The following is a 16,789-nucleotide window of genomic DNA, read 5'->3' as shown; positions in this document are numbered from 1 at the left end:
TCTTAACATTTTGATCAAGAGTGTATTTCTCTATTTATCTCACCCCAGCATATATGATGGCAGACATGATCTCTGAAGCTATCCTATAGTCTACCTTTTATACAAAAAAAAAGATGCTGAGGACCTGAGCGACAGAAGTGTCACTAAAGCACCAATTCTCCCGACATTGACGTGTTCAGCCATGACAGTAAGAAAAAGGCCTGCCTGAAAAGTCACTGACCTGAATAAAGCAGTTAATTCCTAAGCCTCTCCTTTATCTTTCCCATTTTCCGGAGTACACTCGCCGTGGTCCCACATCCATTCACCTTGCTTAAACGGGGACCCGTTCCTGTCGCACTCATACTTGAATGCTTCAAAATTGCCTCGTGGATGGCTTTTTTTTTTTTGTGGTCACAAAATCCCTCAAGAGGACACACGAACTCCTATCTCACCAAGGACACAAGAACATGGTCGGCCAGATTATGTTTACGAGTGATGATAATAGCGTTTTTGGAGACTTGAGATCCCCAAAACAGGATCATTACAGCAAAGTGTTTTAAAGTTATGATAGATTAGCATTTTACCCAGAGCAATAGCCCACTGTTCCATTCTTGAATGACACGAAACAACCAGCAATCAGAGGAAACCACATCCAGGTGTCACATCTAAGACAAGCACAAGAACTAACTTCTATTATCAATTAAGGCAGCGTAACGCTTGATAACATCACACTGATAACAGTCGTCCGCGACACAAAACAGTCGGCCGCACGTCTGAATATAAGCAGCCCTCTTAGATTACCATCGCACGCGGCAGCCTGATCCTAATTCAGAGCGACGGGGTAAAGTTTAAAATCAGATCAATCACATGGAGATGTGACATTCAACACCAGCAGTGGAGTCCCAGTTGCCTGCAGATAAAAGTCATGTTTGAACATTCTGAACGGGCAAACTCCATACAGCCCTCCAGTGGGAGCTGATGTTCGCTCGGAGGCTGGTGATGCAACACGCCTCATACGAGACGCACGGCGAGTAGCAACGCTGACTTTGTCAAGTGGCAGAAAAGGGAAAAGGAGAATGGATTTCAATTACAGTGGAACTTCGGTTCATACACTCCAGAAGGAACCAAATCCTGCAAATCCAATTCAACCATTCCAGTTACCCAAAAATGTATGAATGAAAGGGATAAGTGAACTTTTTTTTTTCATCATAATTTTAGCAGGTCATTTCAAATGGTGACCTGGCATAAGATCCCAGCATGAAGTAAACCCAAAACCTATACAGTACATGAATGCACAGTCACCATTGGGGTCAAATGAGATATACACATATACATGGACCCAAATATTCCAATTGCATTTGGTTTATTTGCTCAAACGGAACGAATTGAACCTTTGTATACAGAAAAGTGCCAATCCGAATGCCAGCCAATCACAGGGCACATATAGACAAACAACCATTCACACTCACATTCATACCTATGGACAATTTGGAGTCGCCAATTAACCTAGCATGTTTTTGGAATGTGGGGAAAAAAACTGAGTACCCAGAGAAAACCCACGCATGCAAACTCCACACAGAGATGGCAGAGGGTGGTATTGAACTGGGGTCTCCTAGCTGTGAGGTCTGCGCGCTAACCACACGACCGCCGTGCAACCCGCTCCAGGAAAATTCAAAAAACAACAAATCCATGTGACTATCCCCGATCAAGGAAACAATGTCAAATTCCCGTTCCGACAATCACTATGTGTACTTTGTACTTTGAATAACAACCATGCAACTTTGCAACAGCATACAACTCTGCCTCCAGTCTTTATCCAGTATATGAACCCCATGACCTATTCTGACCTTTCTGAATTGACATCACAGCCAAATGTCTGCATGCTTAATAAGCCCCGAGGATGAGCAGATGTGCACTGGGTTGCACCACTCCGGCCCACCATATCGGCAACACCAGTGTAAAATTGCAAGAGGAGGCACTTCTCCAAGAGCATGTTGCCATGTGTGTCTAAAAAAAGAACATGATGGAGGAACAAAGGCAAACGTGTTTTATATTCAGCACACAACCTCAGTACTGGCAATCAACTTTAGTGCCCTCAAGCAAACAAATGTTCCATAGTCTGCCTTTCTCAAACCTTTAGATCTCGCTGAATGTCAGCAATATTATCTTCCCACACCAGTCCTCACTACGAGTCTTGAAGGCCCGGCCACCGTGTGCCAATCAAACCTCAAGACGCCGGGACAGCTGTGATGTAGCCCGCCACCCCGGGGGGGGGAGGGGGCGGGGCACGGAAGAAAGACCCCGGGGCTGATCGATGGTCTGACTCGGCAAATATCAGGCCTGACCGTGGGGCGGCAAAACAAAGCGTCTGACGGCGAGGAATCGTCCTGCCACGCCGAGCCAGATCTGCTAAATGCTGATGAGCTGCTTTGAAAAGGTCTGGCCACTTGGGATATTCTATGTGTGAGACATCATCTGCATGCTTTATTCACGAGAAACCGGCTTATTGTCTGCATATCTTACAGTATCGCACAAAAGTGAGGACATCTCCACATGTCCGATGCCATTTTAATCGCATCTTCCCACAGGACAATACCAGAGCCAAAACAATACGTTGCTGCTGGATGTTCACATTATCTCAGTGATACTGTAAGTGTTTCTTTCCCAAAAGACGAAGCTTCGAGACAAAAATGGACAAAGTAAGAGCAGAGAAGGTGTAACCCGTCGAGTTCTGTCCTTTGCTGTGATCATTTCACTGATGACTGCTATGAAGGACCAGAATTACAAGAAGCATTTGTCTTGAAATTACGCAAAAAAAATGGATGCTATTCAGCCAGTACACAGGAAAAAAACAGCGACAAGAAGACTCACGCCAAAATTGCCACAGAACAGAGTAAGTCAAAAATGTCTAAGCACTATTCCATGATAGCGACAAGGCTGTAAAGCATTATGCAGCTTAGATAAACATCTTTACACAGCCATATGTACAGTATACGGATCAAAAATATCCAGTGTGGGGACCCCGTAATGAGGGGAAAAAGCCAAAATAAACAAAAATGCACAGTTCGGTTGCAACGGCGATGAAATATGAAATATGAAATAAATCAGGCTATGAAGACCCCTTTACGTGCATTAATAAGCCATATTGAAACCATAATTGAAGGATAAGCAACTCCAGAGTAACTTAAACTTTACCATTCTGGGTTCTTCCAGTCTTTCGGCTTCATGTTCTGCAAGTTCTCCATCCCCTCTCCAATTGTTTCTCCCGGTTACTCTTGCACTCAGAGAGAACTCTGGATGTATGTATTTATAATTTGCATGAGAAATACGTTTGAATAGCCTACAGCGCCTCCATATACTTGCTGGCTGTGCGAGTGCAGTGTCAAGATGCATCCCGGGTGATGCAAGGCATTCAGCTATTAAGTATAACAAAAGCTGGATTCCAATGCACATAATTCACTTGCGTTGTTGAGGAAGAAAATGTTTACAGAGGTCTGAGACCTCATTATTATGTGCAGGGTGGGCTTGACTTGGCAAAACACAAAGCTATGTATCAATAACACAACATATACAACACATACTGAAATGCTTTTTAATGTAGTCCTATCATATAAGTGTTTCAAAGTCTTGAACCAGTCATGATGTGCTATATATATCAATATATTGACAGTTACTATGGTAACCATTATGTCATTGTAGGGTCACATCACCTCGTACTTTGGTACGAGGTACATTATTAAAAAAAAAAGAAAAAAAAACTTGAACTGTATTTTGGAAAGCAGGAAGTGAACAAATGTAACAGTTACTGATTGTAAAAGCACCAGATGGATGGGTAGGATTTAATAAGCTTTGCTTCTTCCTACTCCTTTTGGACATGTGGAACTGGGAACTGATTATGGGATGCACTCAATTGTAATCTGATGCATGTTCAAATAAAATAAAACCATTACCATTACCAATTTAGTTCTTCCCTGAGATCCTACTTCTCCTTTCTTGTAGAGAAGTATTGGATGACATTTTTAGGTAATTTGTTATTTGTAGCCTTATGCATTATTTTAGCTGTTTGAAGATGGACTAAAATCAGGACACTGTATTTCTTCCCTTAACGTGGCCAAAATGAGCTGAACCATTAAAAGCAAGGTGGGCACCAAAGGGTGACTAAGGTGACACATATAGAGCCAGGAAATGGACCGACTCACCCACACACAAACACCACCGTCCAATCTTTGGGGCACAAGTGGATAAGGGAACTCCGATAAGATATCTGCACAACGTGAGCGGAAGCAGAGATAAAAAATGTTATGTAATTATGTGAAGACCGATGGCCGGAGATGACCGTCTGTGCACGTTGACCTCTTAGACCGTCTTAAGTGCCGCTGGAGGGCGGCCAGATTTACACAGCGTCCAAAAAAACAGATGGTGGAGGCATAGGCAGACGGGACACCCACCCACATTCTCCAACAGAAGCAAAACCACCGAGACAACCTGTGGTGTCCGCCACCTGCTTCCAGCACGCTGCATCATGAGACAATAGCCGCACAAGTCGCCCACATCCCAATGACTCATTCACACGGTATCCCTCGAGCAGCACCTGACCAGGTCCTTCATTTCAGGGTGATAAAACGCTCCTTTCCTAGATTTTTTGCCCTCCGGTTGACTCTGTGTCAATAAATCTGTTTAGCGCACTAGCTAAATAACACACAAGTCCTGAGGATGCTGGGAAAAAAAGTCTAAAAGAATCATAAAAGACATTATCACATACTACAGTATTAATTGGCCCTGTACCCTAGAAACCGCCCATGAATGAGTGCGCTGCTCTGGTATCATGCCCGTGAAACAACCAATCAGAGAACAGCACACAAGTGCTTAGTGCCTAGTGCTTCTCCAGTCACCAAAAAACCCAAACTTGATTAATGGAACTTTAATTGTCAGACATTGATAAGATAAGACTGTTGATAAAATATTATTGTTGAAATATTTTTGCAATTATTGTATTTACACTGTTTAGATATAATACATGTAATAAACTGAACATTTTCTGGAAACAAAATGGTCTTTTGATTAAATAGTACGTGATAATAAGCTCATGATTAAATAGTATGTGATAATAAGATCATCACATGGTTTGTCTGGTATCAGGCCTTCGGTCTCGGGCTGATACTGACACTTGGGGGAATGATACCTGGCCTGATACCAGACAAACCATGTGATAACCTATAAATATTTACTATTATACTAAGACTACTATTATACTATTATACTAATATTTACCATACTACAATTTACTATTTAACCGCTGATATGTTGACAGAGCACAGACGGCAGCAAAACAAACGCTGTGTGTTCACGCTCGTGCGCTGTTCTCTGATTGGTTGTTTCACAGGCATGATACCAGTGGACAGCTACGGGGGCTGATACTGGATATGGTTAAACTCTATATTTTATCAGTATCACTGCCCTGGGCTTTGACACAGTATCATTTCGGCTTTTTCCCGTATCATTCATGGGCGGTTTCCAATTAATACTGTAGTATGTGATAATAAATAGTACGTGATAATAAGCTCATGATTAAATAGTATGTGATAATAAGATCATCACATGCCCTCGACCTTTGGTCTCGGGCTGATACTGACACTTGGGGGCATTATACCTGGCCTGATACCAGACAAACCATGTGATAACCTATAACGATATCACTTGACAAAACACACACAACTGAGACAGTGGATCCCCACGTTTGTATTATTATACGTATGAATGCTTTTGGGCTTGACTTCCTGTGTTTCTTGGTGGGGTTTATTGCAACCTCACAGTGGGAATGTAGATAACATTTCCGTGTGGTTCGGAAAAGCAAAATACCTTGATGTAGCTCTCCAGCCTTGGATAGACTCTTTTCACTCCCAGGAGGACGGAGAGAATGTTCCTGTGAGGGAAAGACGTGGTGACCACGTGTGTGACTTCAGGCATGGAGAAGACGCGGAAACCAGACGTCTCATAGCGCTTCAGGAGCTCCTCGTCCGCCTTGTCCTCTCCCTCGCTCACAATGCTGCCCACAGCGCAGCGGCACTGAGCTCCAGGCACCTTTCAATGAAATCAACACCAAAGTATGAGCATTTTAAACATAACGTGCACAGGCAGCGTGGGCACTTTGCTGACAGTACGGATATTTCGATATTGTCAGCCAGGTGCTGCATTTGAAGAGAAAATACACTCGTTCATTAGAGCGCTAATTGCAGTTTTTGCCGCCGTGGGTATTGGGAGCACCCGGATGCCAATTAAATAAGGGAGGAGAAGATGCTCTAAACAAACGAAACCTCCTGGGACATTCAAGCCTGCTGGGCTGAGCGCCACTAAAAGCACCAGAATAAATAACCAGAAGAGTCGATGTGTGCAAGAAGCCGTCACACGGTGTTTTCCAAACAATGCCAACATGCGCACATTCCTCTTCCCAAACACTGATGAGGACAAATGTGCTGTTCACCTCAAGCTGCTGAGTAGTAGAAATGTATGCGCATGAATTGACTGTTGCCTTGGCTGCACGGCGGTCGAGTGGTTAGCGTGCAGACCTCCACCTCCGGGTACTCCGGTTTCCTCCCACATTCCAAAAACATGCTAGGTTAATTGGCGACTCCAAATTATCCATAGGTATGAATGTGAGTGTGAATGGTTGTTTGTCTATATGTGCCCTGTGATTGGCTGGCCACCAGTCCAGGGTGTACCCCGCCTCTCGCCCAAAGACAGCTGGGATAGGTAGAAAATGAATGAATGAATGAAATATTAGAGATGAAAATATAAACATTTTTTAAAAAGTTTTAAATATCATGAGAAACAACCAAAACTAAGAATAAAGTCACAATTTTAGGAAATTTTATTACTATATTACAATTTTACAGTCAAAATATTATGTAAATAAAGACACAATATTACAAGAAAAAAGGCTCAGGGTGTACCCCGCCTCTCGGCCAAAGACAGTTGGGATAGGCTCCAGCCCCCCTGCGACCCTTGTGAGGATAAGCGGTAGAAAATGAATGAATGAATGAAATATTAGAGATGAAAATATAAACATTTTTTTAAAAGTTTCAAATATCATGAGAAACAACCAAAACTAAGAATAAAGTCACAATTTTAGGAAATTTTATTACAATAATACAGTCAAAATATTATGTAAATAAAGACACAATATTACAAGAAAAAAGGAAAAAAATGAATGAATAAATGACTACTAGCACATGACTACCATCAGGAGACGCCACAAACTTTTATGACCCTGCCACCTAAGAGCATCAGAATCAAGAATTGTTTAGGAAACGGAATGGAGGTACAGAATCGGAACCAAAATCGTTCCAATTCCAACGGTGCCCGACCCTTTAGGACACACCTGTCAGTCACATGTTCCAATACAAACAAAAGGTGAAAACAATAGAATAGCTGCAAATAATCTCTTGCCGCTCATATTCATCTTTTGCTATCAACCCCAAATGTTTTGGGTCTACAGCAAAACTGGAGGTATTGACCTCACGGATCCAATACGTCTGCAGGGCACCCTTTGCTTCCATCAATCTTATATCTTGGTGGAGATCTAAAAAGTGTAAAAATGCGAACGGGGAGCTATAAGCATTTTACGACACATTCAATAAAGTCTGAGTCAATCTGACAGCAACGTCTAATCATTGTTCCACATCGATATTAATGATTGTATGGGACGAGCTTCCTAAACAAAAAGATAATGTGTCAAACACGGTGTGAAAAAGGTTCCGTATCTATGGCTCGCATACTGCAGTCTGATCATGAATGAGCCGAGCTTGCACCAATTCCTGACATTGTGGGAGTTCACTGTGTTTTTTTTTGGTAACCACGGGATTCCATTTCCAGCTAGAGCAATAGCTTCTTGTTCTGTTTATCTATGCATATACTGTATAGGCTATACAGCAGTTGTGGACTTAGCTCGGCTACAATTCCAATCATTAAAAAAACAACATATCGGTCTGTTTTAAATCATATTATCGTATGCGTTTTGTCTGGCTGTCAATCAAGTCAACAGAAACAGTTTTGTTTTGCCATCGGGATTCCGATGCCGAAAGAATGTTTGTCTTGGTGGATGAAGACTTGGATGTCGTGCTAAAGATACAGTCTTCATACACATTTTCCATGGAACCTGCTCAAGCCTTTGTCAACAGCAGATGTGAGAAACGTTGACAAACATTCTTACTTGGCTGTGGAGGTCGATCTGAGGACATTTTGAAGCAGTGCAAGCAGGGGAAGGTGACGGTGTGTAGTGGGATTAAAGCCTGTGTGTGTCATTTTTTTCACGGAGAGGATAGCTCAAGCTAAATGCCAAATTTGCTTAGAGACAACAACCAGAGAGAGAGAGCGAGAGAGACTGACAAAGTGTGTGATGAAGGAATTGTGAGGCTGTTCAATTGTGATGCTGAAGAAGACGACTTGAAAGGTTTTAGTTTCTAGGAGGGTGAGGGGGTGTGGCCTATATGTGTACAAATCTTGTTTTAGTGGGTGTGGCTTACATACTAATAAATGACATTATACAGTATATATTTACATGTTGCCACACTGTGGATGAGTGGTTAGCATGCTGGCCACACAGTCAGAAAATGAGGAAGACCTGGGTTGGAATCTCGTACGGGCATCTCTGTGTGGAGTTTGCATGTTCTCCCCGTGCGTGCGTGGGCACACCCTGGACTGGTGGCCAGCCAATCACAGGGCACATATAGACAAACAACCATTCACACTCACATTCATACCTATGGACAATTTGGAGTCGCTAATTAACCTAGCATGTTTTTGGAATGTGGGAGGAAACCGGAGTACCTGGAGAAAACCCACGCATGCACGGGTAGAACATGCAAACTCCACACAGAGATGGCCGAGGGGTGGAATTGAACACTAGTCTCCTAGCTGTGACTCCTAGCTAACCACTCGTCCACCGTGCAGCCCAGTTTACATATTTTGAGTATTCTATTTATTGTTCCCTTGCGGTACCCGAAACAAAGGAAATCATGTCCTTAAAAGTGAAGCGATGCACCAATCCGCGATTATGACGTACACTTTCACCCCACGCATTTCACAAGGTCAAAGCTTGACATCTTCAGGATCGGTTTTCCGGCTTCTCCCAATGTTTCCAGATCATAAAAGGTTGGGAATCACCGCTCTAAGGTATTAAAAAAAAGGAAGAATCAGGTCCAGTTCTATCTCTTGCCTTCCAATCAACTGGGATAGACTCCAGCTTACCCGTGATCCTGTACAATGAGGGGCATACATACTTGATATTCATAAAAGACTTTCACATGGACTTTCTGTTCGATTGTCGACTATTTCATCAGCTTCCACAAAGAACACCAGCCGCACTAATTCCTGACCAGCTTGTCCTCTGCGGCTTCCGTCATGCTACGACCTCACCGCGGCTCCTTGAAACTTTCCTCATCTCGCTACATTTTAATGAATGTCACCACAGCGGCCCACGGTTGCTTATGGGAAGGTGGATAGGACGTAAACATCTTAGTAGGGGATGAAGACAGCCGCAGGGGAGAGGACGGGGGGGCACATTAGGTCAGGGAAACACCTCTTGAAGCTGAAGAGTTGTCTCGTAGAAAGAATTCATGAGCAGGGCCCAGAATATGTGATTACTTTTTTTTTTTTTTCAAGGAACAAAAAAAGAGCCACTCCAGTCCTGTATCCATGGCAACCATCTCCGGACCAACTCAAGCCCTTGTTGAGGTCTTTGGTTTCCCCAGAGGAAATGATTAACGCTGGTAAACGTGAGAAAAAGGGGAGGAAAAAGGAGTGAGGGGGCGAGAGTAGTCATGCAGACACTGCTGCTCTGTCAGCTGCACCTTTTGAAAAATCTTCTCACCGCAAACATCAATGGCAAGTGTCTCCCCAGCTCCACGCCAAATGGAAGTTCTCCTATTTGAGAGCACTCTCTGGGGTTCCTGTCGGGGACTGAAAGCATCCAGCGGCTCGGACACTAATGAGCTGAGATCATTACACCAATTATTTGAACTTAAATCAGAACAGGGGGCTGAGACGGTGCAGCGCCGGCACCCAAATGCTGTCTTAATTGTCAGCCGGGGAAAAGAGGATTAAAGGAAGATTCTACTGATGAGACGTTTGAAAGGTTCTGCGAAAATTAAGAAACAGCTGAGATCAGAGGGGCCAACAATGAAGCGGTTTGAAAAAACATCATCAGCAAATACATACAGCATACCAAGGCTCTCAAACCTCTCTTGGGAGAGATACCTTCACAAAATGAAACAAATTCATTCATTTTCTACCGCTTATCCTCACAAGGGTCGCAGGGGGTGCTGGAGCCTATCCCAGCTGTCTTCGGGCGAGAGGCAGGGTACACCCTGTAAATAAATAAGTAAAACGAGCTAGTTGTGACAGCCCTCATTCTTAGTTGATATTTTTGCACGGCGGTCGTGTGGTTAGCGCGCACACCTCACAGCTAGGAGACCTGACTGAGTTCAATCCCACCCTCGGCCATCTCTGTGTGGAGTTTGCATGTTCTCCCCGTGCATGTGTGGGTTTTCTCCGGGTACTCCGGTTTCCTCCTACATTCCAAAAACATGCTAGGTTAATTAGCGACTCCAAATTGTCCATAGGTATGAATGTGAGTGTGAATGGTTGTTTGTCTATATGTGCCCTGTGATTGGCTGGCCACCAGTCCAGGGTGTACCCCGCCTCTCGTCCGAAGACAGCTGGGTTAGGCTCCAGCACCCCCCGGGACCAAATTGATTCCACTTTTGTGTGTTTGGATTTTGGTCATATCTTTTGGAACGTTATTGTGCTAAAAAAAAAAAACAAGGTTCCACTGTGTCTTTTTTTTTTCCAGCTGGTGTGCCTGAGTACAAGGAAGAAAATCTCTGACTTGTGTGACTTTAGTGCCACGCGTTGGTTTGTATGTATTCCTTTCTAGACCCTGAATTCTGGGGCATGAATAGCGTCTTATATTCAGGTCAGTGTGCTCCAGCTTGGGTCCATGTTGGAAAGCAACAGTCATTCATTTTCTACTGCTTATCCTCACGACGTTCGCGGGAGGGTGCTGGAGCCTATCCCAAGAGACAGGGTACACCCTGGACTGGTCGCCAGCCAATCACAGAGCACATATAGACAAACAACCATTCACACTCACATTCATACCTATGGACAATTTGGAGGTGCCAATTAGCCTAGCATGCTTTTGGAATGTGGGAGGACCCCCACTGGGAGAGCATGTAAACTCCACATATATAGATGCCCGAGGGTGAAATCGAACTTAGGTCGGCCTGCGCGCTAACCACTCGTCCGCCGTGCAGCCTCAATATGCTTGAAAATGAACACAGCTCATATTTTTTATGAAAACATGAAAAATGTGTACATGTGATAACCACTGGGGGGTGTTGCGTTCAAACAATATGTACGCCATTTACCATTCCAGGATTCCATCCTGCTTTGCTTCTTTGCGAGGTCTGTTTGGATAAAGACTATTGCAAAATAAAGTACACCTGGTCGATTCACAGGTGGGAAAAAGCACCGCATGAGTTGGAAGGCTGCAGACATTGTGTGGGATTAGGTATCAGGAGTGGTTCCAACAGACATTATTGCCTGCTGTGCACAGACTCAGATATGTTTGGACAAGCTCTCCGAGAACAGAAGGCAGGAAAACATCTCAAACACTTCCAACTAACTACATTTTATATGTCGTGCTACGGCGTGGAATTGAGTCTACACACGTACACTTGATCTGACCTCATATTGTGGCCAAGGTATACGGTAATAACTGATTCCAGACCTGACCGTGATTTGTGTATTTCCACAAAATACGTCTTAGTTATGGTGTGGAACACCTGTTCATGACTTGTAAATATGGTTTTTAACATTATTAGAGCCCTCTAGACATGAAATAATGTGCTTATAGTCACCTTTACACTCGTATTACCCTTCTTTGGAATTTTGCCCATCATCCACAGTCCTTATGTGAGACATGAGCATGTCTCTCTTTTCTGTCCGTTCTAAACATATAAAAAGAGATAAAAAATGGATGCATGTAATGGGATGCACCTATTCCACCATAAAGCCTCCAAAAAGCACCAACAAGGCTCCACTTCTATCATGTGAGCTGTATATGAAGCACATTGTTATTATTATTATTATTGTTATTAACCTTGTTTCAATTAAAAAGAAGGTTTTATAAATGCAAACAATTAGGACACCCCAAAACTACAAATTAAGCTTGGAATCTGAACATCAACACAGAGGCCAACTCCTCATGCATATGCATCACAAGTCATGCATCCAAAATGTTATGAAAACTGTAAAGGTCATTGCTGACTGCTATATAGTTTTTTTTAATACTTCTGACGTGATGCATGATTATTGTGCTGATTTAATGTAACTTCTAGTTTAGAGTTGATTGGTCTTGATGGAAAGGTACTGTCGCCATCTAGCGACCAAAAGCAAACACTGCACAACCCTGATCCGTAACACTGACTTTTTTAATTAAACAAGTACACTTTAAAGTGCAAGTGCAAAGTACGTCTTCTTTACCTGTTCTCTTGTGTTTTGCTTACCTTTTTAGGATCATCATAAAATATCCCCATGCAAGAAAGCGTCGGTCCGATACTGTTCGCTTCCTTAAAAACTTCCCCGCAGTTTTTATACGGTCCCTCTTTAAGTTTGTAAACAAATGTGGCTTTCTTTATAGGAGGATATCCAGTGAATACGATGATTTGTGAGAAAAGTCCCGAGTACAAAAAGTAACCTGCTAGCAGCAAAAGACCGAGAGACAAGCTAACGGCCACACACACGCTCGTCCACTCGGACATTATCGAGAAATAACTGTCGTCTTGTGTTGTAGACGTGGAATGTTATTGTATAGAAAATAAACAAACTACTTCCACTCATTCACTGCGAGGAGAACTTTGGATGAACTAGCGTTGAAATCACTTGGACCCGCAATGAATGAAACTTCCTGGAACGTACCATTACAGCCCTTTCAGGGGGGAGGTAATAGTTTCAAACGCATGTTACAAAGATGGCTGCATTATTAGTAAGCTAACTTAATTAAATTACTCCCTTATTTCCTCTTCCTGTAATGTATTCGACATTTAAATCACTTAATGGTACAGTACAGTTAAACAAGTAAAAAAGTGGTACAATCCATCTTAGCCAGCCCTTTATCTATGACTAAAAGGGGCTGGGCTGGGTCACCTAAAGATAAACATAACATTTTGTACACACTTCCGGAATAAAATGGCTGCACGAAGGTTTTACGATCTGACTGCGAAGTTACTGACTGGCGAAACTTTGCGTTTCTCTTCGCTGAAAGGGAAGGTGGTCCTCGTTGAGAATGTGGCGTCTCTCTGAGGAACAACAACCAGGGATTACACCGAGATGAACGACCTTCACTCCCGCTACTCTTCCAAAGGCCTCGTTGTTCTGGGTGTACCCTGCAATCAGTTTGGACATCAGGTAGGGAGAGACGCCGAGCTCCAAAAGCGCTCAATTATTTAACAATACATTAGTCACTGAATTGGCCACCACCAGGGGGCGCCTTAAGTTGTTAGTTATGGCATAACTAGCCAAAACAACAACACCACCAGGGTGGTTAAGTAAATTGGTTAAGTATTTCATAATCCACACAATGTCATAATAGTCTGTACTTTTTTCACTCTTATCAATAGATTACAGGGCACGGTTAATGTCCGTAGGAATAGTGTTTGAAATAACACCACATCCATTTTTGTTTATTACAGGAAAACTGCAAAAATGAGGAGATTTTGAGGTCCCTGCAGTACATCCGTCCAGGGAATGGCTTCCAACCAAAGTTCCCGCTTCTGGAGAAAGTGGATGTGAACGGAAAAGATGCCCATCCGTTGTTTGTCTATCTGAAAGAAAAGCTCCCGTTCCCCTGTGATGATTCCATGGCTTTCATGACAGATCCCAAGCTCATCATTTGGAGCCCTGTCCGTCGGAGTGACGTCTCCTGGAACTTTGAGAAGTTCCTGGTGAGTCCGGGTGGGCTGCCTTATAAGCGCTACAGCAGGAATTTCCACACTGTTGACATAGAAGCTGATATTAAGGAGCTTCTTAAGCAAGTCGAGTGAAATGAATGATGGATGATATTTGCTTTACACTGTGACTGTTCAGCCATTTTACTCAATGATGATACTCCTTGAAATATTGGATGGGGAGTTTCTGATGTCAATGTAAAAGACTGATTCAGACACAGCGTGGCCTTGTATCGCCAAGTTATTTGACGACAATAATAAACATTTCATTTGAAAGGATATGAGTCATTACTGTCTGGTTTACAATGCACATAAGCACATAAGTCATCAGACACAACTTTAGGTACACCTGCACAGTTTAATGAGATCTGAGGCAAGCTCAAAAATTGTCATTACAAAGATAAAACATTTTGGTTAAAGTACTTACCTGGGAGGTGTGTGCAACTTAATGATGCTGTGCACTTTTACAACAAATGCATAATAATTATTTTGTTAAATTGATACCATTCTGTCCTTATCAATTGAATGTGTACATTTTTTACATGTTGAAGACCTTATTTAGAATCTGGAAGCATATGTTTGACATACCATACTACATAAATAAGCCAAATTGATTTTATACAACAACAAAATCAGCTATAGTCAGGGGACCACTATAGAAACGCGGTTTAATTAGTGTGATATTGCAGACAGTGGCTTTACTTTAATATTAAAATTCTGAAAAAAAATGTTCGCATTTTATTGTAAATAGTAACGTATAATTTTTGTAATATATATTTTATTACAAACTTCAATTGTACAAAACAGTATAAGCAGAATTACAGGAACAAGTAACGTATAATATATAACGAAGGCATTCTACGGTCTACTTCCGGTTTGCGCAGCTGGACTCAAAGAGCGACTCGACTCATCCAACATGGCCGGCCAGGAAGACCCAGTGCAGCGAGAAATCCACCAAGACTGGGCCAACCGGGAGTATATTGAAGTGATCACAAGCAGCATCAAGAAAATCGCCGACTTCCTTAACTCGTTCGGTAAGATTAGCGTTCTACGGTGTATGTTTATGCTTCGCCAAACCGAGAGATTAGCCTCTCCTGTCGTCGTTAGCATGCTAGTGATGTTCATTTTAGCCACTCCCAGATAGGATTGTAAGCGTATTATTGTTCTTTTTTGTTAAAGTGGCATGTCCTTGTCGAGCTGTATTTACGTTTTGTTGTCGTTATTAACTAATGTTAGTTTTAAAATACCACCAAATTAAACTTAAGCAAGTTTATTCGAGCCGCTTGCTCACAGCAATCTGCTAATGCTAGCGAGGTGGCTAGTTGTCTCGCTCTTGTAAACATTTATTTACAATTCATACATGCTTTTGTGTATTGATGATGTGCATTAGTCTATCATTTGGAGATGCATGCATAGTTGGATGAAGCCGAAAATGTAATCTTGCATCATGTCCCCCATTAGACATGTCATGTCGATCTCGTCTGGCTACGCTCAATGAGAAGTTGACAGCCTTGGAGAGGAGAATTGAATACATCGAAGCAAGAGTAAGTATAAAGGGTGTTATTTTGAGTATTAAGACAACGTGGTAAAATCACAAGAATAAACTAGTATTGCTCTGGAGAACAAAGTGTAACTTGTAATTTGATTAAAATTAGTAGTAAAATTAGTAAATTGATTGATTTGAATTGTTTATCAAAATTCCCACACGAACCTGAATGCAGCAGCTGCCATCCTGTACTTAAATACAGGTGGTCCTCCTCCCTAGACTGTGATGTATGTCCACGTCTCATGTACTGTCAGTCGGAAATCTTCACTTAACTGAAGTCATACACACTATACACAGTACATAAATGACATATAAATACAATAATAGAATTATTAAATACAAGAAGGAAAGTAACCAATTAAAACACATTACTTTTATCAATGGTGGTAGCTTGGAGGCATTTCTACCTTCTTAAAATATTATCCCAGGCTAGTTAGTCTGGGTCTCCCAGATCCTTGTAACAGATTCCATGACACCGCTAGCATTCATTAGCATTCAATAATATTTATCCTTAATGATGGTTGCAGTCGTGGCGTGGCTAGGACTAATAAAGCAGCCGACGTTGAGCCTTTATGTTGTTCATGTTGATTTCCTTGGTGATAGCTTTCCTTTTGTTTGGTGCGCTGCCACTATGGAGGCATATTAAAGTCCATAACATCCTTCCATAAAACCAAGGACCGCCTTTGACTATTTGTCTAATCAGACATCCTCAACAATGCTTGTAATAGTATGACTTTTTGTATTTTGTGTAGCATCCAACATGTATACAATTTGTTTATCTGTCATTATAGGTGACTAAAGGAGAAACCTTGACATAAACGTCTTCATGGACCATCGCAGCCTCCCACTGCTGTCTTCCCAACTCCCGCTGTCCCAGAATATCTTCTTTTTTTGTGATGGATTCCACCCTTTGTTTTGCTGCACATTTATTTTAATGCATTATATTCCTAGTGTTGCTTGTTTCATCTGATGCCACCAACATTTGTACGTGTCTCCTCGGCATGATATTTTTAAGAAATTAACTTAAAGTGATAACATTTTGTGGATTTTGGTTGTCGCTTAAGGGAAGGGAATGTGTCATACACCATGTCAATAACACAGTTCAGAATTGATGAGTGGGGGAACATCCTCTCGTGCCAAGTTCAACAAGTCTTGTTATGTGGTCTTTATTAAGGACTGATGTGTATAGTGTACTGTTGGTCACGTCTCAACATTTGCAAACTGTAATAAAATATAAGAAAAACAACTGAGTTGCTGT

The 16,789-nt window shown here is 42.2% G+C and overlaps 2 protein-coding genes and 1 pseudogene across 4 annotated transcripts in view; 2 read left to right on the top strand and 1 right to left on the bottom strand.

Moving 5' to 3' along the window:
* tex264b (testis expressed 264, ER-phagy receptor b) overlaps positions 1-12,941 on the bottom strand; it is a 28,751-nt gene extending 15,810 nt beyond the window's left edge. For both annotated transcript variants that reach the window (XM_058079595.2, XM_058079606.2), the window contains exons 1-2: positions 12,546-12,941; positions 5,839-6,060 (exon numbers count right to left, since the gene is read on the bottom strand). In XM_058079595.2, coding sequence (XP_057935578.2) covers positions 5,839-6,060; positions 12,546-12,800 — 477 coding nt within the window. In that variant the 5' untranslated portion in view covers positions 12,801-12,941. The remainder of the gene's footprint in view (positions 1-5,838; positions 6,061-12,545) is intronic.
* Positions 12,942-13,182: 241 nt separating this feature from the next.
* LOC131127771 (glutathione peroxidase 2-like) lies at positions 13,183-14,261 on the top strand (annotated as a pseudogene). The gene is made up of 2 exons (XR_013629412.1): positions 13,183-13,446; positions 13,731-14,261. The product of XR_013629412.1 is annotated as a glutathione peroxidase 2-like (transcript).
* Positions 14,262-14,855: 594 nt separating this feature from the next.
* brk1 (BRICK1 subunit of SCAR/WAVE actin nucleating complex) lies at positions 14,856-16,777 on the top strand. The gene is made up of 3 exons (XM_058079114.2): positions 14,856-15,019; positions 15,447-15,529; positions 16,323-16,777. The coding sequence occupies exons 1-3, from the start codon at positions 14,902-14,904 to the stop codon at positions 16,347-16,349; spliced, it is 228 nt and encodes a 75-aa protein (XP_057935097.1). The 5' UTR covers positions 14,856-14,901; the 3' UTR covers positions 16,350-16,777.
* Positions 16,778-16,789: the final 12 nt, after the last annotated feature.

This window comes from Doryrhamphus excisus, linkage group LG11 (genome assembly GCF_037039965.1).
Source record: "Doryrhamphus excisus strain RoL-2023G ecotype Guam linkage group LG11, RoL_Dexc_Guam_v1.1, whole genome shotgun sequence".
Lineage (NCBI taxonomy): Eukaryota > Metazoa > Chordata > Actinopteri > Syngnathiformes > Syngnathidae > Doryrhamphus > Doryrhamphus excisus.
This window is presented reverse-complemented; position numbering and strand designations above follow the sequence as displayed.